The sequence below is a fragment of the Cervus elaphus genome, chromosome 2 (assembly GCF_910594005.1).
Source record: "Cervus elaphus chromosome 2, mCerEla1.1, whole genome shotgun sequence".
Lineage (NCBI taxonomy): Eukaryota > Metazoa > Chordata > Mammalia > Artiodactyla > Cervidae > Cervus > Cervus elaphus.
Genome location: NC_057816.1, coordinates 21,425,510 through 21,450,112, shown reverse-complemented (window position 1 = coordinate 21,450,112; position 24,603 = coordinate 21,425,510). Strand labels below are relative to the sequence as shown.

The 24,603-nt window shown below is 42.6% G+C and overlaps 1 protein-coding gene across 1 annotated transcript; it reads left to right on the top strand.

Moving 5' to 3' along the window:
• Positions 1-5,033: 5,033 nt before the first annotated feature.
• Positions 5,034-18,850, top strand: EI24 (EI24 autophagy associated transmembrane protein). Its single transcript, XM_043873821.1, has 11 exons — positions 5,034-5,186; positions 8,214-8,326; positions 11,428-11,573; positions 12,311-12,371; positions 13,215-13,281; positions 14,294-14,418; positions 14,726-14,845; positions 15,225-15,336; positions 16,027-16,138; positions 16,678-16,752; positions 17,813-18,850. The coding sequence occupies exons 2-11, from the start codon at positions 8,285-8,287 to the stop codon at positions 17,973-17,975; spliced, it is 1,023 nt and encodes a 340-aa protein (XP_043729756.1). The 5' UTR covers positions 5,034-5,186; positions 8,214-8,284; the 3' UTR covers positions 17,976-18,850.
• Positions 18,851-24,603: the final 5,753 nt, after the last annotated feature.

The window sequence follows — 24,603 nt, the reverse complement described above, 5'->3', positions numbered from 1 at the left end:
GGGCAAAGGCTAACAGAGTTTTGCCAAGAGAATGCACTGGTCATAGCAAACACCCTCTTCCAACAACACAAGACAAGACTCTACACATGGACATCACCAGATTGTCAGTACCAAAATCAGATTGATTATATTCTTTGCAGCCAAAGATGGTAGAAGTTCTATACAGTCAGAAAAAAAATAAGACCGGGAGCTTACTGTGGCTCAGATCATGAATTCTTTATTGCCAAAATCAGACTTAAATAGAAGAAAGTAGGGAAAACTACTAGATCATTCAGGTATGACCTAAATCAAATCCTTACAATTTTAAATGGAAGTGAGAAATAGATTCAAGGGATTAGATCTGATAGACAGACTGCTTGAAGAACTACGGGTGGAGGTTTGTGACATCGTATAGGAGGTAATGATCAAGACCATCCCCAAGAAAAAGAAATGCAAAAAGGCAAAACTGTTGTCTGAAGAGGATTTACAAACAGCTATGAAAAGAAGAGAAGTGAAAGGCAAATGAGAAAAGGAAAGATATAACCGTTTGAATGCAGAGTTCCAAAGAACAGCAAAGAGAGAGAAGAAAGCCTTCCTCAGTGATCAATGCAAAGATATAGAGGAAAACAATAGAATGGGAAAGACTAGAGTTCTCTTCAAGAAAATTAGAGATACCAAGGGAACATTTCATGCAAAGAAGGGCACAATAAAGGACAGAAATGGTACGGACTTAACAAAAGCAGAAGATATTAAGAAGAGGTGGCAAGAATACACAGAAGAACTATACAAAAAAGATCTTCATGACTCAGATAGTCACAATAATCACTCACCCAGAGCCAGACATCCTAGAATGTGAAGTCAGGTGGGCCTTAGGAAACATTACTAGGAGGAAAGCTAGTGGAGGTGATGGAATTCCAGTTGAGCTATTATTTCAAATCCTAAAAGATGATGCTGTGAAAGTGCTGCACTCAATATGCCAGCAAATTTGGAAAACTCAGCAGTGGCCACAGGACTGGAAAAGGTCAGTCTACATTCCAATCCCAAAGAAAGGCAATGCCAAAGAATGTTCAAACTACCACACAATTGCCCTCATCTCAAACGCTAGCAAAGTAATGCTCAAAATTCTCCAAGCCAGGCTTCAGCAGTACATGAACCGAGAACTTCCAGATGTTCAACCTGGATTTAGAAAAGGCAAAGGGACCAGAGATCAAATTGCCAACATCCGCTGGATCATCAAAAAAGCAAGAGAGTTCCAGAAAAACATCTACTTCAGCTTTATTGACTATGCCAAAGGCTTTGACTGTGTGATTGTGAAAGAGTCTTCAAGAGATGGGAATACCAGACCACCTGACCTGCGTCCTGAGAAATCTGTATGCAGGTCAAGAAGCAACAGTTAGAACTGGACATGGAACAACAGACCGATTCCAAATCGAGAAAGGAATACATCAAGGCTGTATATTATCACCCTGCTTATTTAACTCATATGCAGAGTACATCATGAGAAATGCTGGGCTGGATGAAACACAAGCTGGAATCAAGATTGCAGGGAGAAATACCAATAACCTCAGATATGCAGATGACACCACCCTTATGGCAGAAAGCAAAGAAGAACTAAAGAGCCTCTAGATAAAAATGGAAGAGGAGAGTGAAAAAGTTGTCTTAAAGCTCAACATTCAGAAAACTAAGATCATGGCATCTGGTCCCATCACTTCATGGCAAATAGATGGGGAAACAGTGTCAGACTTTATTTTTTTGGGCTCCAAAATCACTGCAGATGGTGATTGCAGCCATGAAATTAAAAGATGCTTGCTCCTTGGAAGAAAAGCTATGTCCAACCTAGACAGAATGTTAAAAAGCAGAGACATTACTTTGCCATCAAAGGTCCATCTAGTCAAAGCTATGGTTTTTCCAGCAGTCATGTATGGATGTGTGAGTTGGACTATAAAGAAAGCTGAGCACCAAAGAATTGAAGCTTTTGAACTATGGTGTTGGAGAAGACTCTTGAGAGTCCCTTGGACTGCAAGGAGATCCAACCAGTCCATCCTAAAGGAAATCAGCCCTGAATATTCATTGGAAGGATTGATGCTGAAGCTGAAACTCCAATACTTTGGCCACGTGATGCGACGAACTGACTCACTGGAAAAAACCCTGATGCTGGGAAAGATTGAAGGCAGGAGGAGAAGGGTGCAACAGAGGATGAGATGGTTGGATGACATCACCGACTCAATGGACATGAGTTTGAGTAAACTCCTGGGTGTTAGTGATGGACAGGGAGGCCTGGCATGCTGCAGTCCATGAGGTCACAAACAGTGGGACACAACTTAGCAACGAACTGAACTGAAGGAGGAAAGAGCAGATAAAACCAAGGAGGGTCTTGGAATGCAGGAATGGAAAAACCAGACCCTTATTATCCTTCCCTCCCATCCCCAGTGTTGTAACTCTTAATGAATTTCAGGTCCTCCTGGCCAGTATAACCTGTCTCCTCTCCTTCCCCATAGAGGGAGAAGGTATTTGTCTTTCTCCCCCCCACCCCATACAACTGCCTCATCCAAGACCCCTATCCCGCTCCTTACACCCTGGGTATGAAAATGAATCAAGGACACCTGTCCAACGGCAGCTCTCTCTGACTATCAGGAAGCTGGCCCCCTGTGCTGGCAGCGACTCTCCCCTCCCCACTCTAATAAACTTTATTCTTCTTTCACTATTCCTCGTGTCTGGAAATTCTTTTCCAACCTGCGCCCGAACCATCACAAGTTTCAGGTGCATGACAGAGCTACTCAGCCATACATATACATGTATTGGTTCTCCTCCGAGCTCCCCTTCCATACAGGCTGCCACAGAACATTGAGCAGAGTTTCCTATCCTCCACAGTAGGTGCTTATTAGTTATCCATTTTATATAAAGCAGTTAAATTCACACGTTTGAAAAAGGCTAGAGCTTGGAGGAATCACTACTGTAATAATTACTATAATCAGTTTATCGTTAAACCACTTAAATCTCTTTATAACAAGACAGCTAAGACTCAGCAGAACTGCTTATATTTTTATCAAAATAAAGTTCCAAAAGAAATAAAAATCATTTCTATGTAGTTCCTTATAACAAATAGTTGAAGATATTTACTCTTATGACAAAAAGGAAGTTTAGGAATGTCTCCTCTTCGTGATGACTTTAAGTGTTACTTGCTCAGTCGTGTCCGACTCTTCTGCAACACCATAGACCTTGGCCTGCCAGGCTTCTCTGTGCATGGAATTCTTCGGGCAAGAATACTGAAGTGGGTTGCCATTCCCTTTTCCAGGGGATCTTCCCAACCCTCTTATATCTCCTGCATTGGCAGGAGGGTTCTTTACTAGTAGCACCACCTATGAAGCCCAGCAGAGTAATTATGACTCAAATTGCCTAGGAAGGGGAATTCCTTTCCTGGCCACAATGCAGTAACAGGACCTGAATTCACTTTCCATATGAAACAAAACAAAAACAGACAACATAGGGACTTCCCTGGTGGTTCAGTGGTTAAGACTCCATGCTTCCACTGTAAGGGGTGCAGGTTTGCTCTCTGGTTGGGTAACTAAGATCCCGCAAGCTGTGAGGTGCAGCCAAAAAATAAAACAATAAATGCGTTAGGTAAAACAGACAACATACATGAAACAATTTATCAGGAAACACGGAACAGGCATCCTGAGAGGGAAGGCAAGTGAGATGAGACCTCTTCCTGTTCCACCTTTCCATTCTCTTTAATTGTGGAGAAAATTAAGCAATAGATTTATAACAAAAGGAAACTTGACTGGATATTCATAGATCCATTCTCAGTGAAAATGAAATTATTGCCAAGGCAAAAACAAATAAGAAAAAAGTTCCCCTCCCAAGGGGTTTACATATAGAAATTCCAGGTTGGCCCTTTATTTCAGAGGCTTCTGATATTCTCAACGCTTAGTTTTCTTCTCCCATCTTGTTAGTTTCTACTTCCGGACCGTCTTCCTGGTAAAGTTTCCGCAGGCTCAGTGTAGAGGTCTCGTCTATTCTGGAATGGCGCTGGAAGTTGGTCAGGGAAGAAGAGGTCAATAACTAACTCGAGGAGAGTCAAGATTTGTTTTGTCACTGAGCCTGAGTAAGTCAGAAGACATCTGGGCTTACACTATGTAAGGTTATACTAAATAACTTCTAGTTCTAAAATTCTGATTCTATTGGTGGCCCGAGCAGAGTAGCTCTAAGCAAACCTAAAGGTGAAGGAAAAGGCAAATGGAAAGCAGATAAAAAATGTGGAGTGAGAGATATAGGAGGTTGGGAATAGGGGAGAAAAAGATTATAGATCAGGCTTGATGGTTCGACGCCCTGGGGTAGAGACAGACTGGTGGCCTCAGAGGTGAAAACAGTTTCATTTCTATTTACTTGACCGTTTTCATCTCAGCCAACATTATGCTGCCAGAAAAAAGTCTAAGGCAGCTAAACTGCATGGCAGCTTGACCTATTCTCCCCCCCCCCCCCAAATATTTATTTATTTATTTGGCTGCGCCAGGTCTTAGTTGTGGCATGTGAGATCTAGTTCCCTGACCAGGGATCAAACCCGTGTCCGCTGCATTGGGAGCTGGGCAGTCTCAGCCACTGGACCACCGGGGAAGGCCCATTGACCTATTCTTAGTCATTTTATTCTAAATAGGTGAATAAGCTTGATTTAAACCCAGCATTCCTTAGTACTCTTTGGTTACAGAAAGTCTCCAACCAAATAGAACAGGATGACTTCTGCATCTTATTGTTCCGTTGTTAGGATTTATAACAGAAAGAGAGGCAACCTCGGAGAAGTAAAAAGGAGAGAGCAAAGAACAATTACTAGATATTGGATCCGGAAGGAGGGCAGCCGGGCGGCGATGGAGGAACAGCTTGCGGGGAAGCGGCGGGGCACGGACCCGGGACTCAACGGGCTCGGCTCTCCGACTGCATTTCCAGGCTGCGTCCCCACGTAGCCCCGCCCCCTCACCCGCCGTGGCCCCGCCCCCTCCTCCCGGGCCGCTGGACCCGGCGCCCGCCCGACTTCCCAGCGGCCCCGTGCGGCCCGGGCATGCCCAGTGCGGGCGCAGCGGCCCCGGCCCTGGCAGCGCCCGGGCGGGAGCGGGCGGCCCGGCGCGGAGGGGCTCGGAGGAGACGAGCGGACCCGCGGCGGGCGAGGGACCCGGCTGGAGCCGGAGCCGCAGCCGCGGCGGCGAAGCTGCCGGGTAGGTGCAGCTCGGCCGATCCAGGCCCTGGCGCCGCGCAGCCCGCTCGCGGGGTGGACCCCGGCGGCTGGGGCGGCGATGGCGTGGGAGGGCAGCAGGGCCCGAGCTCGGGGTTGGGAGGTGCGGGCGGAGGCTGCGGGCGGGGACCCCGGACCAGAAAGTGCCTCGGCGGCGGGGCAGGACTGGGGCGGGGGACGCAGCCGGCAGCCTCGGGCGAACCTCTCTGCCCGGGTGCGGCGCGGCTCGGTTTAGCTCCTTGTGTGACGGGAGGTGAGCTTGCCCCGCGCCTCGTGCACGGCTGTGGTTGCCGAGAGAGACGAGCTTCCACTCGAGTTTGCCCAGGAGCTGTGGGGAGACGGGTCCGAAGGGACCTGTGGGCTCCGAGCGTCCGCGGAGCCTTGTGAGAAGAGAGGATGCTTACCTTTAGCGCACCTGGAGTGGGATGCGACAGCCACCTGCCTTCCGGACTTGGATTTAGTGACTTAGAAATGAAAGTACAGGACTGTGCCTCAGTAGATAGTCAGTTCTCATGACTACTTAGGAATTTAATGGCCAGCTGTGTTTACAGGCTTAAGAAACATTTTGTCCCTGGGATGCTCGGGTTAAACAAAATTCCTCATCGCAAAGCTTGAGTAGAGTCTCGAGGGCTGGAATACCGGGGTTTTGAAGTTCTCTGTAGCCTTTCGCGTGCTGTAATCTTGGGCAAGCCATTTAACTTCAGACTCAGTTCCTCCATCTGTGAAATCATGTGAACTAGATGTATTTCATTTACTTTCACCTCAGTTGGAGGATTCCCTCCGTATATTATTCAGTCTCTGGTCTCCAGTTGTGGCAGGTTGCTTTTCTCCATGTCTGACCTTTTTTGTCAAACCGGATAATTCACCAACTATTTCTGGAGCAAGGCTGCTAGGGTCTCCTTGTAAAATTGAAGTGACTTGTCCTCAGAAGCCACTGTTGGTCAGTAGGTAACTCGCGACTTGTTTGTTACCCGCAGAGTGAAAGGCGCTCAGTCCTGCCCGACTCTTGGCGACCCCATGGCCTGTATGCTTCATGGAATTCTCCAGGCCAGAATACTGGAGTGGGTAGTCTTTCCCTTCTCCAGGGGATCTTCCCAACCCAGGGATGGAACCCAGGTCTCCTGCATTGCAGGTGGATTCTTTACCTTCTGAACCACAAGGGAAGCCCTGCAGTAGCCAGGTGTTAATGGCCATGGTTCATGTAAGAGCTCTTCCCCCTGAATTAGGCCCGACATGCTTCAAGTTGTGTCAGCGCCTTGTGAGAAACCCAGACTAAGTAATCTGTTTCCTTAAACTCCCAAACTAGCTCATTCTGTAGTGGGATTATGTTTATTAGAAGTTAAGGTTTTATTTTCATGTTATTGCGCTGTATACTCAAAACCTAGGAAGAAATTTAATACCCTTAATTCATCGATGAGGAAGTAGACGATTAAGAATGAATCCGTGATAGTGTTTAGCAACCAGTGTCTTATGTATCATCATGAGCATTAACTATTCACCTGACTCTGAGTGTATCTGTGTAGGATTTGACCCAAGGAGCAGATGGTACATACAGTGTTGTGTAAGTTGCCTTCCTACTGCTGTATTCTCTGTTCTTCTTGTTCTAGGTGGCAGTAGTCCAGTTGGGTCAGTAAGGTATAGTTTGGTGAAGTGGTCATTAAGCAAAGGGTGCTTATGTTTTGAAATTTGAGGTTTGTAGAAGCTGCCTGTGATATTGTCATTATGTGCTGTCTCTTAAACTCAGGATATCTCAGATTAAGTCACATTTGAGAATTTTAGAATCCCAAGTTCTTAATTAAATGTTTGAAAATGGGTTCTTCATTCACCTTAAACACATTACTTGAGAGCATGATATTGTAAGAATATTTATACATGTGAACTTTCAAGTTATTATTTTATGAAGCTAGATTTTTCATACACCTAATAAAAAAATACAGTGGGAACCCAGAGAAAACCATAATTCAAAAAGACACACACAACCCTATGTTCATTAGAGCACTGTTTACAATAGCCAAGAAATAGAAACAACCTAGATGTCCATCAACAGAGGAAGTACAACAATGGAATACTACTCAGCCATAAAAGGAGCAAAGTTGAGTTGTTTACAGAGACGTAGATGGACTCAAAATATACAGTGGGAAAGTTATAGTGTGTTAAAGATATGTTTGTATATGTGAACTTAATCTTTTTTTGGCCCAGTTTAAAATTCATTATTTCTTGCATGCTTATTAAAATTTTACATATATATGTACATATTTAAAGTTGGAAAACAGGAAAGGCATATTTTAGGGTCTTGGGAAATTTTACATCATCATCTAAACTTACCTCTGCCGGAGGGACCCATGTATGAAGTGCGTATTTAACAACTTTTGTTAGAACTTTCATCTTGCTCTTGTATTTGCATTCAAGTAACATCAAGCACAAATATTGCTTAAGAGGATATTGAAGTGTAATTATCACTCATGATCTCGGATCTCGAAAATACTTGGGATATGTAGAAGGGATGGTTACCTGATATGACTTATTGGAAAAGACCCTGATGCCGGGAAGGATAGAGGGCAGGAAGAGAAGAGGGTGACAGGGATGATTGGATGGCATCATCAACTCAATGGACATGAGTTTGAGCAAACTCTGGGAGATAGTGAAAGACAGGAAAGCCTGACGTGTTGCAGTTCATGGGGTCACAGAATTGGGTACAACTTAGCAACTAAACAACAACAAAGGAGGAATAGTTAGGGACATCATGGCCCAGAGAAGAGACTAATGGTCCAAGAGCACATTTACGCAGAATAAAAGTGAAAGGGGAGCAAGTGATTTAAAAATTGTTGATTTCAGGTTTTTCAGCAGTTACAGGTATAATCTCACTTGGTTCACTTGCTAGTATCTACTTAACTGATAGAATCTACTGCACTCCTACTAGAGAAGTATGTGGAAAACGTCGTCATGTAGAAGTGCATGAAGTAACTTGAAGAGAAATATTTTTCCTTAATTATACTCCATCTGTTTTCAGGTCCTTCATGATGAAAATTCTGGGGACACTTCTCTCTCTTTTGTGTAGTTGATAGTTTGGGCGGTAAAGAGATGGCTGACAGTGTCAAAACCTTTCTGCAGGACCTTGCCAGGGTGAGTACGTCCAATCTTCTTCTGACCCTTTTGCTGCAGGAACTGACTAGAAAATCCGTTAGGTAGTGTTATATTTGTTGGATATAGGTTTTCACTCTAATCCATACTACTCAAGAGAGAGGAATTATCCTGCATCTCACAGAAACTTGGGAGACCTATCTAGTGAGTGTCTTTAGTATGGGGACCCTGTTCAGCTTGGGCCCAGACTGTCTTTTTTTTTTTTTAAACTGTATTTTTTTTGACCATGCCAAGTGAATTGTGGGATCTTAGTTCCCCTACTAGGGATTGAATCGGGCCCTTGACCTTGAGAGCATGGTGTCCTAACCACTGGACCACCAGGGAATTCCCTAAACTTTATTTTGGAATAATTTTAGACTTGCAGAGAAGTTGTCTGGTCATACAGAGAGCTCCACTGTATCCTTCACCAGGTTCTCTTAATATTACCATCTTATGTAACCAAGGTATATTGTTGAAAACCAAGCAATGAACATTGATGTAATGCTACTACCTAACCTACTTTGTTTGGGTCTACAGTATAGAACCTCTCTTATTCTTCCATTCTACAAGGCAGAGATGATGATGCTCTAGGAAAATGTCCCATTAAAGAGACATTTAGGACCCCTAATCAACAGACCCATAAAGGTCTGTTTAGGACCCAGTAACCCGAATGATCAATAGCATGACATTCTGGTATAGTGATGTCTGAGGTCCGGTGCCCTAGTTGGAATCCCTGTCGTTTTATTCTTGAGGGCGGGAGAGAGACCAGTTCTGCCTGAGAGTGGGAGTGTTTATAAGTTTATTTCCTTTGATTAAAAGAGGTGGAATTGAAGGAATATCTTAGAAGGGCCAAAGCGAATTCATGCAATGTGACCTTCCTTGAATACCTTACATCCTCGTCTTGCTGTTCCTGTGTGATAAAATGTCAGCTCTGGATCAGTTATACCACATGCACTGTCTGTTTGTCTGCCCCAGACAGACTGTAAGTGTCAGAGGTGGGGATCCTGTCGTCATCCTGGCCACGTGCTAGGCCTTAAGCCACTTGAACTTAATGATCTTAAAATTTTAAACTGTTTGTGGAAGACTCAGAAGTTAAAAAGCAAAATAAGAATAAACATTACTCATAGGTAACAGATCACGTGAACCTTGCCAGTGTATGCTCCTTTCTGTGTGTAGTTCATAACCTTGTCCATTTCTCTGTATTCTGACCAATTTCTCTAAAATCTGTTTTTGCTCATAATAGGAGAAAATGCCATTCTTAAATCCAGGTTGACCATTGTTTCCAGAATACCTTTTTCTGCTTCTTGACGGTGTTGATGGTGTGAACCTTAGTTCTTCCCTCTCTACTTTGGATATAAAACTGTTCTGGCACTTACTAAACTATACACTTTTTGTTGTTGTTTACTTACATACTTTTCCTGCCGGGTTATGAGTTTCTTAAGCACGTCCATGTGACTGATACCTAGCTCATTAAGGAAGCCCAATATGAAAGTGGGTGGATGAATGAGGGTAGTCCTTTGAACTGGGTAATAGGCAGGTCTGATGTTCGTAGTAATGACAGTAACCTTTCTACCACTGGGGCTCTTCCAGTTATTGGCAAGTGGCCCCATCAGTGACTTAGAGACTTAATCATTCTCTCCCTCACCGTACACTGTTTAAAGACATTCTCCTCCAGCTATACTCCCATGTTGTTTCCGTCTTACTCAGCAATAGCTTTTCATACTTTTACAGTAATTATTTCTTTGTGTCTTCCTTCAGCCTTGGTCCAGCCCTGGTCCTTTTTGGAGACCAGTGTTTAATCTATCCTTGTATCGCTGGTTTGATACAGGATATAAATCATACTTGAGGCATTCAGTTCATATTAAAAGAGTATAAAGGAGAGCTATAACTTGCTTAACAGTATGGGTAAGTCTTAGAGGGATCAGAAAACCACTGTTTTGCAACCGTGTTATTCAAGATTGGTTTGGGCAAGACTTGTTAATTGATGCCCAAATCTAGGGAAGAGCACTTGATGAGCAGGATATTTGCCTGGTCTCAGAAATGTCTGCCCACAGATTCCTTACTAGTTGCAAGGAGAAAAATTTGCAGTCGTACAAAGCTGGATAACACCTTCTGAATATGTAAGATCAGTGTAACCAGCAAGGGCCGACAGAGACATCACACGCCTCTGGATGTGACACTTGGAAAGGCACACCATCACGTAGGTGATTCTTGTGGTTTAGTCACGATGTCGTGTCTAGCTCTTTGTGACCTCAGGGACTGTAGTCCACCAGCCTCCTCTCTCTGGGATTTCCCAGGCAAGAATACTTGAGTGGGTTGCCCTTTCCTTCTCTGCGGCTCTTCCCAACCTAGGGTTCAATCCCACATCTCTTGTATTGGCATGTGGATTCTTTATCGTTGACCCCCCTGGGAAGCCCCACTTAGGTGATAACTCCTGCTAAAAATGGGTAACCTGGGGTCTAATCATGAGGTCACAAACAAACCTAAATTGAGGGCACCCCATAAAATAACTGATGTGTATACTTCAAAAAGGAAGACAGCTATAGAGCTGTTCCTGATGGAAGGAGACTAAAGATAGATACGAGAGCTAAGTGCAACATGTGATTCTGAACTGATTTCTGGTGTGTGACGGGTAAAAATGCTATAAAGGGCATTTCTGAGACAAATGGGGAAATTGGAGTATGAGCTATAGATTAAACTATTTTAGTGTTTAATTTCTTTTATAGATAACTATCTTGTATTAAGGAATATCATTGTTCTTAGGAAATACACAATGAACAGTTACAAGTAAAGAGACATGATAATAGCAACCTACTCAAATGATCTAGAAAAAAATGAGTATATATGTATAAACAGTAATAATAAATAACAGTGTGGCCCAACGACTGGTGATTTCGAGAAAGGATATTGGGAAGTTCTCCATTCTTGTGACTCTTCTGTAAATTGGGAGTGATTTCTAAACAGGAGAATATCAAGGGTAACTTCAGCCTTGTAGCAAACTAAGTAGAATGATTTACACTATTATGTCATTGTATCTAACTTTGGGAAGTCTTCTGATCCATAATTTTCCCTTCTTTAAAAATAATAAATGCTCATGTCTACAGGGAATCAAAGACTCCATCTGGGGAATTTGTACCATCTCAAAGCTTGATGCTCGAATTCAGCAAAAGAGAGAGGAGCAGCGTCGAAGAAGGGCAAGCAGCGTCCTGGCTCAGAGGAGGGCCCAGAGCATAGAGAGGAAGCAGGAGAGGTACGGAGTTGGGGCTGAGGTCAGGGAGCATCTGAACTCCCTCCCAGTTGGGGGTAGGGGGACACTTGAGGCAGTGATCGAATTTAGCATAAAATTCAGACACTACGTAATGATGTGGAGTTTCAGTACTCCATCATTTGTCTTTTGTACTTTCTTCCCCATAAAAGTTACAGGTGATTTTTCCCTACTCCCCTCACGTTGAATTAAACTGAGGTCTAGCAGTAATCCTTGTTCAAAATACTGTGGTGTCTAAAAGAAATCAGAATGATGAATATCGTTCTTGTTTTGGTTGCTAAGTTATGTCCGTCTCTTTGCAACCCCAAAGGACCAGGCCCCTCTGTCCATGGGATTTCTCAGGCAAGAATACTGGAGTGGGTTGCCATTTCCTTCTCCAAGAATGGTGAATAGAGAACCATAAAAATTTTTTTTGGCTGAGTGGATGCTTCTAGGAGCGCCTATGTGGATTTTGATAAAAGAATCTCAGACATCCCCTTCTAATCTTCTCCAGTCTTGGACTTAGGAAATAAAGGAGTTTGTTTGTTTTGTTTTTAAGGAAAAATGCTTCTCTTGAAATAGTTTTAGCCTTTTTCATTGATATTAGGAGAGAACATTGGAAGAACAATAGGTGCTAAAAAATAATATGGTGCAAAGAAAATATATAAAAAGGAGAGCTGCTGAATGACAATATGGAAATAGCCTATACACCTGTTAAGCTAAACACATGTGGTCTTTTCCAGTGAACCACGTATTGTTAGCAGAATTTTTCAGTGCTGCGCTTGGAATGGTGGAGTTTTCTGGGTAAGTTCTTTTTCCTCAAATTCCAAGTGCCTTAGAAGCATCTTTATTCAGATTGTTGCAATGTTCATGGTTCTCAGCTGTCTTCTTAAAACTGAGACAGGTAGCTTTCTCCTAGTAATGCATTCCTAAGGCCATCACTCAGGGTTCTGTGTACTTTCAGTCATTTTATGCCCCCTCAGAATTCTTGTATGTAAATGTCAGGGACAGCCCTGTACTTACACTTTTTTGTTAAATGACTTAAGTTTTATTGTCATAGGTAACAATTTCTCATGACATTGTCTGGACATTTTGGTTCAGAGTTACTGTGAAGGCTCAAAGGGGAGGGACAGATGGACATGAGCAAGGCTGTCCCTTCTCCTGGTCATAGCAGTGTCCTCAAATTGATTACTTTGGAAACTCACACCAGAAAGTTGTCTACAGTTGACTGAGAACCAACACAGCCCCAGGAGAAATTTGAGTACTTTGAAAAACAGATAGTAAAAATATTTTCTTTGACTTGAAATTCAGTATAATTCAACTTGTTAATCTAAACATTTCACAAATGTTTTTAGGTGTTAGCTTTAATTAATCAAATACGACTGTGTTCTTAGTACTGGCATGAATACTGATTGAAATGTTCTCCCATGCCCCCCAAAGTTTTACTGTTTCCATAGGCAGCGTCAGGTTTTTTCCTCTCAACTGGAGAACTGGTAAAGAGAAATGAGTCTACTTTAGGAAATGATGCCACTGCAGGACTCCTGATTTATAAAAGGACTTCCATCTGGAAAATAAGTGCTTTGAAACTTGGAATTCTTGTTTTAAAGAAGGGCTTTTAATGCTTACCTTGTTGCTTCTCTCCTTTAGTTCAGTCTGCTCTTGTTTTATCGAGTGTTCATTCCCGTCCTTCAGTCGGTAACGGCCCAGATTATTGGTAAGTAACTCCATTGCTCAATGCTATCTGCCCAGGATAGAGGGGGGGAGGTTTTTCCTGTCTCCCTCAGTTTATTGAACACTTACTTTAAACCCAGAGCTTTAGGTTTTTTATGTATTTATTTGTTTGACTGCATCAGGTCTTATTTGCCCTGAGGCATGTGGGATCTTAGTTCTGTGACCAGGGATCGAACCCGTGTCCCCTGCTTTGCAAGGCAGATTCTTCTAAGTCAAATCTCTCAGCAACCCTTTGAGTAGGTATTGCTATGGATACCGTTTTGTAGATGAGGAAATGCAAATTGGTTACCAAAGTTAAACCGTTTGTAAGTGGTGAAGCTGGAATATGAACTCAGGTGGATTCCTGCATCCAGTGACTACTAGTCACTGACCTGTCAGCCACCAAGTGAGAATTTTTTGTACAAGCAAGCAGCACATATCCATGGCCACTCTGAATTGGAGTCATGGCCAGAATATGGTGTTTCTATGAAAAGTAAGACTGCCTGGAACAGGTACAGTGATGTGCTGGCAAGAAGCAAAGGGGTGTGTGTGTGTGTGTGTGTGTGTGTGTGTGTGTGTGTGTGTGTGTGTGTGTGTGTGTGTGTGTGTGTGTGTGTGTGTGTGTGTGTGTGTGTGTGTGTGTGTGTGTGTGTAGGGGGTGTGGGTGTGTGTGTAGGGGGTGTGGGTGTGTGTGTAGGGTGTGTGTGTGGGTGTGTGTGTAGGGGGTGTGGGTGTGTGTGTAGGGGGTGTGTGTGTGTGTGTAGGGTGTGTGTGTGGGTGTGTGTGTAGGGGGTGTGGGTGTGTGTGTAGGGGGTGTGGGTGTGTGTGTAGGGTGTGTGTGTGGGTGTGTGTGTAGGGGGTGTGGGTGTGTGTGTAGGGGGTGTGGGTGTGTGTGTAGGGGGTGTGGGTGTGTGTGTGTGTGTAGGGGAAACACAGTCACAGGTCAGGGGATGCACCTCTGGCCTTCTGGCTTTCCCTCTTTCCAGATAAACTAATAAGCCCTCCCCCTGTCTTAGGTGATCCGTCACTACACGGGGATGTCTGGTCGTGGCTGGAGTTCTTCCTCACGTCGATTTTCAGTGCTCTCTGGGTGCTCCCCCTCTTTGTGCTCAGCAAAGTCGTCAACGCGATTTGGTTTCAGGTAGGTCCAGAGCAGCATGGTCTGACGGCATGATTGGTCACCAGGTGGCAGATTTCAGCCTGTCAGTTTAGTGGCCATGTAGGGAGTGACGCCACAGCCTGGACTTTTCTTGGTCAGGCAGCCAGCGGGTGAGCTCTGGGCTCTTGTAAAATGGAATTATTCTCTCAGGTCATAAGGGCATCTCAAGGCCAGGTGTCCATGGGCTTTTCTCCCCTGGCAGGTCTTTTGGCAAATCAGTGGCCTTCACTTTGGGGATGGATAGTGAGGCCATTTAATTCATGTTTTGGTGAGCTCTTCTCTCTTGCAGGATATAGCTGACCTGGCATTCGAGGTATCTGGGAGGAAGCCTCACCCATTCCCTAGTGTCAGCAAAATAATTGCTGACATGCTCTTCAACCTCTTGCTTCAGGCTCTCTTCCTTCTCCAGGTGAGACTGGCCTTCCGGGCACATGGGCGGATTAAACAAAGATCCACTAGAGGGAGCTTCACAAAAACAGGGTATCCCGTTTATACTGAGCAGATAAGTTTATGGGAGGTAATGATTTTTAAATCATTTTTTCACAGAAACAACTAGAGAGTTTTAAAATCATAAAATGATTTAAAAAAAAAAAAACACCACATGAATTTGCCTGCTCTGCTCTTCCCACCCACCCTGAGCCTTCTCCACTCGCCTGCTATTTTAGAAACTTGAGAAGCAGCTCTCCGGCTGTCTGGGTAGAGAGCGAGAGCGATAAATCAGAGTGGCAGGTAAACACTGTTAGGTCTCCGAAGCGCTGGAATTAAGCTTTTCCATACTTGTTCTTCAGGGGATGTTTGTGAGTCTCTTTCCCATCCATCTTGTTGGTCAGCTGGTTAGTCTCCTGCATATGTCTCTCCTCTACTCACTATACTGCTTCGAATATCGTTGGTTCAATAAAGGTAAGCCTGTCCAAAGAAACTCAAGAGCTTGGAGGCCCAGTTTGGAAATGGTGCTGCCAAGGAAACTTCTTAAATTCTTCAATACTGAGGCCCTTGGCAAACGCATCATTGGAATGAAGCAGCCTTTTTGGCAAGAGGGGACTTACATTTGGCTTAGAGGTTTTTTTAACTCTTTGGTGCTGGGGGATGTAGCACTGTAGGACTACCTGTGGAGCTCAATATTATGTAGCTCTGACAGAGCCATAAGGGGGCATAAATGAGCACCAGTTATTCTGAATCAGAGAAGTTAATTTGATGCTGGTGCATACAGATCATTTGGGGGATATGTTGAAAGTCCTTGGCATATTTGGGTGTGGATGGTTGAAAGAGATTAATTGATTTCTAGAGGATGGCTGCCTTTTTTTTAATATATATATCTCTTGCTTTGTTCAAAACTAATACTGACATAGGATGCTGCTGGTATTGAATTCAGAATTCACTTGGCTTGCCAGCTTTGAAATTGTGATTGTTCAGTTGTAAAATCTTTGCATAGAAGCTTTATGGGATTTGGGCAATTCTGATATAGTTTAGTTGTATTCTAAATAGCAGATCTGAACCTGAAACTGAAACTTCAAATAAATTGTTTTCGATATTTAGTCATTTGACTAAAAGGAAGTAATGCAGCCTAACTATATTGGCTCCTTGTTTTAGGAATTGAAATGCACCAGCGGTTGTCAAACATAGAAAGGAATTGGCCTTACTACTTTGGATTTGGTTTGCCCCTGGCTTTCCTCACAGCAATGCAGTCCTCCTACATTGTCAGGTAATTGGACTGCAAGGACTTGAAGGGAACTAATTTTTTTAAAAAATGATAATAATAACTCAGTGTAGGGAGCACCTTGTGTGCACTTGGTTCTGTGCTAGGCTTTCTGCATTCTTACTTGGCCGTCTAGAGGTCTGTAGGATTTTTCTCCCTGACAGATAGTCATAGATGTCTGTCAGCATTATTTTATTTTTTGTGGGGGGCCTACCTTGAAGAATGCAGGATCTTAGCCCCCTGCAGTGGAAGCATGGAATCGTAACCATTGGACTGCCAAGGAAATACTAGCATTAAAATATTGTCTGCATGATTCTATATCCCATATTCTTTCTTCTATGTTGCTTCCTGGAATAATGTTAAACATAGCCAGTGTTTAGAAAAATCCTTTTTTAAAAAATTTTTAACATGTGTTTGATAGATTTAAGGGTCCATTAAGCCATGCTATTTAGCACTGGAGGTAACAAACTTTGGGCTTCTAATATCTTCAAAGTCATGGCTGTTTTGAAGGTGACTAATTCTTTATTTATTTTTTTCAAAAACAGTGGCTGCCTCTTCTCTATCCTCTTTCCTTTATTCATTATCAGCGCCAATGAAGCAAAGACCCCTGGCAAAGCATAGTAAGTATTAGCCAGTATTAGCTAAAATGTAGCAAGTATTTTCTGTCTAAAATACTGGGGTTGTAACACTGCAGTTATGTGAATGAGACATTTTTACAGTTTTTAAAAAATAACCTCACATTGAAGGAAAATATTAATATACAGCTTTGTGAGAGTAGCACTTCGGGGATGTATCCCAAGATTTCCCCCATGCATATGTGTGCATTTCTGTTTCAAAAATTAATGCTATTATACATATTTACACATATTCTTAAAATGTAACAGTTCACTGAATAAGACACTTATACCTATAGTTAAGCTCATTTTGTAAGAATGGCCACCTTTTAAAAAATACTGGGTCATGTGATTTGACTACATGAGTTTATTGATAATGATAACAAAACAGTATTTTAAAAATGATTCTTTAGCAATACTAGCACTCTGGAAGTTTGATGACTTCAGAGAAAACCCCAGTCTTTTGATCAATTTTGGTTAAGTCAGTGAGGATACATGCATTAGAGAAATTTCCAATCTGCTTTGGGGACTTACATGTTCTTGCTATCCAGTAATGTTAAGTGTGCGTCTTAGCGTAATTGACTTTCTCTTGAAACTCTCCTGAAAGTGAACTGTGCATAGCATATGAGATCTTCAGACCACAGCTTGAAGTATTTATTTTGGCTGTGCTGGGTCTTTGTCGCTACATGGGCTTTTTTCTGTTTGCAGCGAGCAGGGGCTTCTGTCTAGTTGCAGCGCACGGGCTTCTCACTGCGGTGGCTTCTCCTGTGTTGCGGATCATGGGCTCTAGATCACAGGCTTGGTAGTTGTGGTGCGTGTGGGCTCCTCCTGGATCAGGGATCGAACCTGATTCCACTGCCCTCCTGACAGTGACAATCCCAGCGTTTTCTGTAGTTGCTACCTGTTTAATCTGCATGTCCAATATCTGTAGTCGCTTGATCAAATTTCAGTGGTCTTGTTTTCCCCTGTATCATTTTAAATGGAAAATAGTCAAATAAGTGACCAAACGATTAAAACAGTTTTTCTCAACTGGCCAGTCTAACAGGTTGGGTCTCTTGCCTTGCAGCCTTTTCCAGTTGCGCCTCTTCTCCTTGGTGGTTTTCTTAAGCAACAGACTCTTCCACAAGACGGTCTACCTGCAGTCGGCCCTGAGCAGCTCCACTTCTGCGGAAAAATTGCCCTCACCCCACCCGTCTCCTGCCAAACTGAAGGCTGCCACAGGCCGCTGAGTCGGTCACCTGCCATCCGGAGGGGCCGGGTGGGATCGGAAGGATGCTGTGGCAGCTCTTCTCCTGGTTCACCTCCGCCTCCTCCCAGGGAAGGCAGAGCCCACCCTGCCAAGGGCCCTGCCCACATTCCCTTCTCTCTGAGGAATCCAGACTTTTGTCTCTGGTGCACATAAGGCAGAATCTTCCTGACACCAGTATGGATTTTAAACACTGGTGAGTCTGAAAGGACCACAGGTTTTTCTGCAGCTCTTTTCTAACATTTGCCAGCCCCGTGCCTGGACTGATTTGAATACTCTTTCTCCCTGTGCCATTTCCCCTCCCATTTTCCCTTCCTGCCTCCCACCGCCCTTGGATGAATGGATTTTTGTAACTCTAGCTGTTGTATTTTGTGGACCTGTTTTTTTGTTTTTCTGTGAAGCACATATATTGGATGTGGGAGGGACAGGAGGCTCCGCTCCTCCTGGTCACTCCCTTTATAGCCATCACTGTCTTGTTTCTTGTAACTCAGGTTAGATTTTGGTCTCTTGCTCCACTGCAAAAAAAAAACAAAACAAAAACACAAGCCTGAAGACACGGGACAGAAGAAAGACCTCACAGCCAGATCTCCACTGGGTTTGAGGAATGACTTTCTTTCTTCCCCTTGCAGGGGAAAAAGCTTTTTTCACTGGTACATTTAAAGCTCCCCAAAGATAGGGAGGTACCAATTTCGGACAAGTGCCACTGCAACACGGAATGCTCAGAGAACCTGAACTTTTAAACTCTGGAGGTCTGATCTTGACTGTTGGTCACTGCTGGGTCTGTCTGGTGTTTCAAAGGAATATTGGGTGCTGCAAATAGGAACTGAAGGGGTAAACTTATTAAACCCATTAAACCTATGATTGGTTGGTTTTTTTCCTGTCATTTCAAAGAGACTAAATATGGAGGGGGGGGCAGATGTCAAAACACCTGTACAATGTTAAGATGTCACAGACGTGAGCTGGTTTCTCACACGTGTAATGGCAGAATTTACAAATTGTCACTTCAGGAAACATATTCGTGGAACATGAGACTTTGTCTTGATTAAATCTGAAACTTAGTTCTGAAAAATACTCCCTGAGGAAGTTTGAGTTATATTGTTATAATCGTGTTGGCATGTAGTGAAAGAATTTGGAATTGAGTTGTTTTAAAGTCTATATGTACAGCTCCTCTGTATTTCTGAAGAAGAGAGGTCCTTCCAGACTTCAACGAATTGGACATTCTCATGAGGGAAGAGAATAGACAATTGGTTAACAGAAACCTTTACTAAGACAAAAATAAGGATTTAAAAATCGTTGCCAGGAGATGTGAACCAAGTTTGAATACAGAAGGTTTTAAAATAGTGTGTATTTCATCAGTTTGCAACTGATTGGCAGTTGCCTTATTTAAGATTGTTGTAGTTTTTAAAATGAAATTTAAAATGGCCACATTTTTGCTGTCTGAAATTTGTAATTGTGTCTGTTAAGCTGGTTCTTAGAAGGATGAGGGAAATTGAGTAGATAAAGGTAAGTGATATTATCCAGCACTATGCCTGGCTATAGAAAATGATTTAAGTTACTGGAAGTGAGGGATCTGTAAAGTTTTATTAGTGTGACTGAGAGGCCAGGCGTGTACAAAAGCTAAAAGCTAGGTTAGCAAATGTCTGTTGTAGATAAGCCTAATCTCATGAGGTGTACAGAAGCAGTGTAAATTTCTCTTGCCTTTTCACTAACACACAGGCAGTGAGGGCAATGGTTAGGAAATTGGGATCAAAGGGAGAGCAGGCTGTTTTTGCCAAATTCACAATGGCAGCTTAAAGTAGACTAATAAGAACTGAAAATAAGGGAGAGCAGGTCACTACAGACGAAAATGAGAGCCTGACTTTCAGTCATGCAGCCAGGAGGATCTAAGCAATCACATGCACAAAACTGTCTTTAGGAACAGGTATGTGTTGTTCCAAGCATGACCCTTTTATCCTATCTAGAGCCAAGTTGTCCATTATAGCAACTCTAAAAAGTAAAAGCTTTAGACCTGAGTATGTTCAATTCTGCTGGAAGCTTTTAAATGGACATATGTATGCACTGACTTGTTCGTTGCTCTGAACATAGTAAGGGACCAAAATAAAATTTAATAGAAGTGACAAACTGGGATAAACTCAGAAGAGGGTGACTAATGGTTAGGGGTTTGTGAACCACCTTAAAGGATAACATTTCTCATGTAATGATCATCTGAGCACCTTCCCTGTCAGTCTTTGCAAGGCACTAAGGACTCAAGGGTAAGCCAGAAAGATGATTGCTGTCCTCTTGGATCTAACAGTACTGTGTAGGAGACTGAGAAATGATCAATTTCTTAAGAATTATGTGTTCAAATACCTACTATTTCCCATAGGCCTCAAAGCTGGATGAAACATTGGAATTCAGAGAAGCTTTGGGTAAGATAAGAGTTTCTCCCATGTGTTCCGCCTCCCATCCTCAGACTCATTCTCTGATTTCAAGTTTAAATGTTTTGTTGCACCTTCAGACCTATGAGACAAGTAGTGACCATTGATCATTTAGATAAGTATGTAGTTCTTAACCAGGGGTTAACATCAGCATCATCTGAGGACTTTCCTAAGAGGCACAGGAACACCACTTGGACCTGGAATTTTTTTTTAAATGTATTTTTATAAGACTACACTGGGTTTTTGTTGCGTCATGCGGGATCTTTTGCTGTGGTCTTAGTTGTCCCACAGCATGTGGGATCTTAGATTGCAACCAGGGATCGAACTCCCATCCCCTGCATTGTGAGGTGGTTTCTTCACCACTGGACCACCAGGGAAGTCCCTGGAGGAAATTTTAAGTAATGCTAAAAATAAAAGTTAAATTTGAGTAACTATTTCCACAGGAACTTGGTAAACTATTGCATCCATAAGTAAGAACAGATTGTTATGAAAAGGGGACAGAATAGGAAGGTTCTTGGAAATTAAAAAAATGTGGAAGTAAAATGAGATGGCTTTTAAAAGTGATGCTGAGGAGGCTAAATTAGAGAACCACAACGTAAGCTTGAGGAAATTTCTCAGTACAAAGACCAAAAAGATTAAGACATGGAAAAAGTTAACAATCATGGAGATGTCCAAGAATCAAATCCAACATTTGTTTCAAAAAATGAGAAGCATGGAGGCAATAAAATCAGTAAATGTTTCTGGACTTTTTTTTTTTTTATTTATTTTTTTGGTGGTGCTGGGTCTACAATAGGAGTTTTCATATAGATAGTTTCATCTACAGGTTTGTTTTTTTTTAATGATTTTTTTTGGTGGTGCTGAGTCTTTGTTGCTGCATGGACTTTCTCTAGTTGTGGTGAGTGGGGGCTACTCTTTGTTGTGGTGCTTGGGCTTCCCATCGCAGTGGCTTCTCTTGTTGAGGAGCACAGGCTTCAGTAGTTGTGGCACAGGGCTCATTAGTTGTGATTTGAGGGCCCTAGAGCTTTAGTTGCCCAGGGCATGTGGAATCTTCCCAGACCAGGGGTTGAGCCCATGTTCCCTACATTGGCAGGTGGAGTCCTATCCACTGCACCACCAGGGGAGTCCCTGTAGTTTCCATATAAGATGCCTTCCACTGCCAAGTGAAAAGCAATGAAAGGAAAAAACAAAAACCAGATGGGATCTCTAAGGGAAAATGTCAGAAAAATAGGTTACTTCCATGAGACTGTGACTCAGATTGGTATTAGACTTCTCAAGAACAACTCTTGAGTAATGGAAGATAAAATTGTAATGCCCTGAAAGTATGCTTTTATGTGTGCTTGTATGTGTATAGGATTGGTTAGTCCCTATTGTGTTCTTATAACTCTAAAACTAACGATATTATCAAGGACAAAATAAAGGCATTGTTTGCTTTCCATTCAACTTTTCTGAAAAAGTTACTTGAAGAATCTACCGAAGGGAAAAAAATCCAAGAAATAGATGACTAATCAAAACAAAGGCTCCCCAAAACAAAGTGAAACTGAAATCAGAGTGTGCTGAGAAGAAATCTTGGTAATGTGGCTACGGTGAAACCTGGAAGGGTGGGTTCTGGGGAGAACGTCTTCAAGAAGAAATCAGATACATTACATTGGTCTGTTCCTGATTAGATGAAGACGTGCTTATTTTTATCAGTAACATAAAAGAGGTAAGTAGACACTTCAGGAAAGACCAAAAGCTCCGGAGGAATGACAACTCCCACAGTCAGTTCAGTTGGTACAGTCCCTCAGTCGTGTCTGACTCTTTGTGACCCCATGGACTGCAGCATGCCAGGCTTCCCTGTCCATCACCAACTCTCAGAGCTTGCTCAAACTCATGTGCATTGAATCGGTGATGCCATTCAACCATCTCATCCTGTGTCGTCCCCTTCTCCTCCTGCCTTCAATCTTGCCCAGCATCAGGGTCTTTTCCAATGAGTCCATTCTTCCCATCAGGTGGCCAAAGTATTGGAATTTCAGCTTCAGCATCAGTCCTTCCAATGAATATTCAGGACTGATTTCCTTTAGGATTGACTAGTTGGATCTCCTTGCAGTCCAAGGGACTCTCAACTCTTCACCAACACCACAGTTCAAAAGCATCAATTCTTCAGCACTCAGCTTTTCTTTATGGTCCAACTCTCACATCCATATATGACTACTAGAAAAATCATAGCTTTGACTAGACGGACCTTTGTTGGCAAAGTAATGTCTCTACTTTTTAATATTCTGTCTAGGTTGGTCATAACTTTTCTTCTATGGAGCAAGCATCTTTTAATTTCATGGCTGCAATCACCATCTGCAGTGATTTTGGAGCCCCCAAAAATAAAGTCTCTCACTGTTTCCCGATCTATTTGCCATGAAGTGATGGGACCAGATGCCATGATCTTTGTTTTCTGAATGTTGAGTTTTAAGCCAACTTGCTCACTCTCCTCTTTCACTTTCATCAAGAGGCTCTTTAGTTCTTTGCTTTCTGCCATAAGGGTGCTGTCATCTGCATATCTGAGGTTACTGATATTTCTCCCGGCAATCTTGATTCCAGCTTGTGCTTCATCCTGCCCAGTTTCTCTCATGATGTACTCTGCACATAATAATAAACAGGGTGACAAAATACAGCCTTGATGTACTCCTTTCCCAATTTGGAACCAGTCTGTTGTTCCATGTCCAGTTCTAACTGTTGCTTCCTGACCTGCATACAGATTTCTCAAGAGGCAGGTCAGGTGGTCTGGTATTCCCATCTCTTGAAGACTCTTTCACAGTTTGTTGTGATCCACACAGTCAAAGGCTTTGATATAGTCAATAAAGCAGAAGATGTTTTTCTGGAACTCTCTTGCTTTTTTGATGATCCAGTGGATATTGGTAGTTTGATCTCAGGTTCCTCTGCCTTTTCTAAATCCAGCTTGAACATCTGGAAGTTCACAGTTCACATACTGGTAAAGCCTGGCTTGGAGAATTTTGAGCATTACTTTGCTAGCGTGTGAGATGAGTGCAATTGTGTGGTAGTTTGAACAGTCTTTGGCACTGCCTTTCTTTGGGATTGGAATGTAGACTGACCTTTTCCAGTCCTGTGGCTACTGCTGAGTTTTCCAAATTTGCTGGCATATTGAGTGCAGCACTTTCACAGCATCATCTTTTAGGATTTGAAATAGCTCATCTGGAATTCCATCACTTCCACTAGCTTTGTTCCTAGTGATGCTTCCTAAGGCTCACTTGACTTAGCTTCTAGTATGTCTGGCTCTAGGTGAGTGATCACACCATTGCAGTTATCTGGGTCATGAAGATCTTTTTTGTATAGTTCTTCTGTGTATTGCCACCTCTTCTTAATATCTTCTGCTTCTTTTAGGTCTATACCATTTCTGTCCTTTATTGTGCCCTTCTTTGCATGAAGTGTTCCCTTTGTATCTCTAATTTTCTTGAAGAGATCTCTAGTTTTTCCCATCCTATTGTTTTCTTTTATTTCTTTGCACTAATCACTGAGGAAGGCTTTCTTATCTCTCCTTGCTATTCTTTGGAAGTCTTCATTCAGATGGGTATATCTTTCCTTTTCTCCTTTGCTTTTTGCTTCTCTTCTTTTCACAGCTACATGTAAGGTGTCCTCAGACAACCATTTTGCCTTTTTGCATTTCTTTTTCTTAGGGATGGTCTTGATCATTACCTCCTGTACAATATCACAAACCTTCATCCATGGTTCTTCAGGCACTCTGTCTATCAGATCTAATCCCTTGATCCTATTTGTCACTTTGACTGTATAACTGTAATGGTTTGATTTAGGTCATAACTGAATGGTCTAGTGGTTTTCCCTACTTTCTTCAATTTAAGTCAACTCTCACAAAGTAAGCTAAAAAATAGCATTATTCTAAACAATGATGGGATTGTAAAACATTTTTCTGAAACAACCAACTCAAAACTTCTGGTGCAATAAGTCAGGAGGGAGAAGGGTTAACTGATATGCTGAATGTTCATGAATAATCTCTGGGTCTATAATAACTATACTTTCCCCCAAACTTTGCCATCCTGAGTTTTACTTGTAGTTCAGCCTTTCCCCATCAAATGATATTAAAGAATCATCCTAAAAATAGGCTTAGATTTTTTTAAAAAAGTATTTGACCGGGCCATTTCTTAGTTGCGGCTTTCAGAATCTTTACTTACAGCACTGGAACTCTTA

Excerpts from the sequence above, each read along its gene's own strand:
- EI24 (XM_043873821.1), top strand. The coding sequence starts at position 8,285 with ATGGCTGACAGTGTCAAAACCTTTCTGCAGGACCTTGCCAGG. Across the intron at positions 15,337-16,026 it reads ATATCGTTGGTTCAATAAAG|GAATTGAAATGCACCAGCGG; the intron begins GTAAGCCTGTCC and ends TCCTTGTTTTAG. Across the intron at positions 16,753-17,812 it reads AAGACCCCTGGCAAAGCATA|CCTTTTCCAGTTGCGCCTCT; the intron begins GTAAGTATTAGC and ends CTTGCCTTGCAG.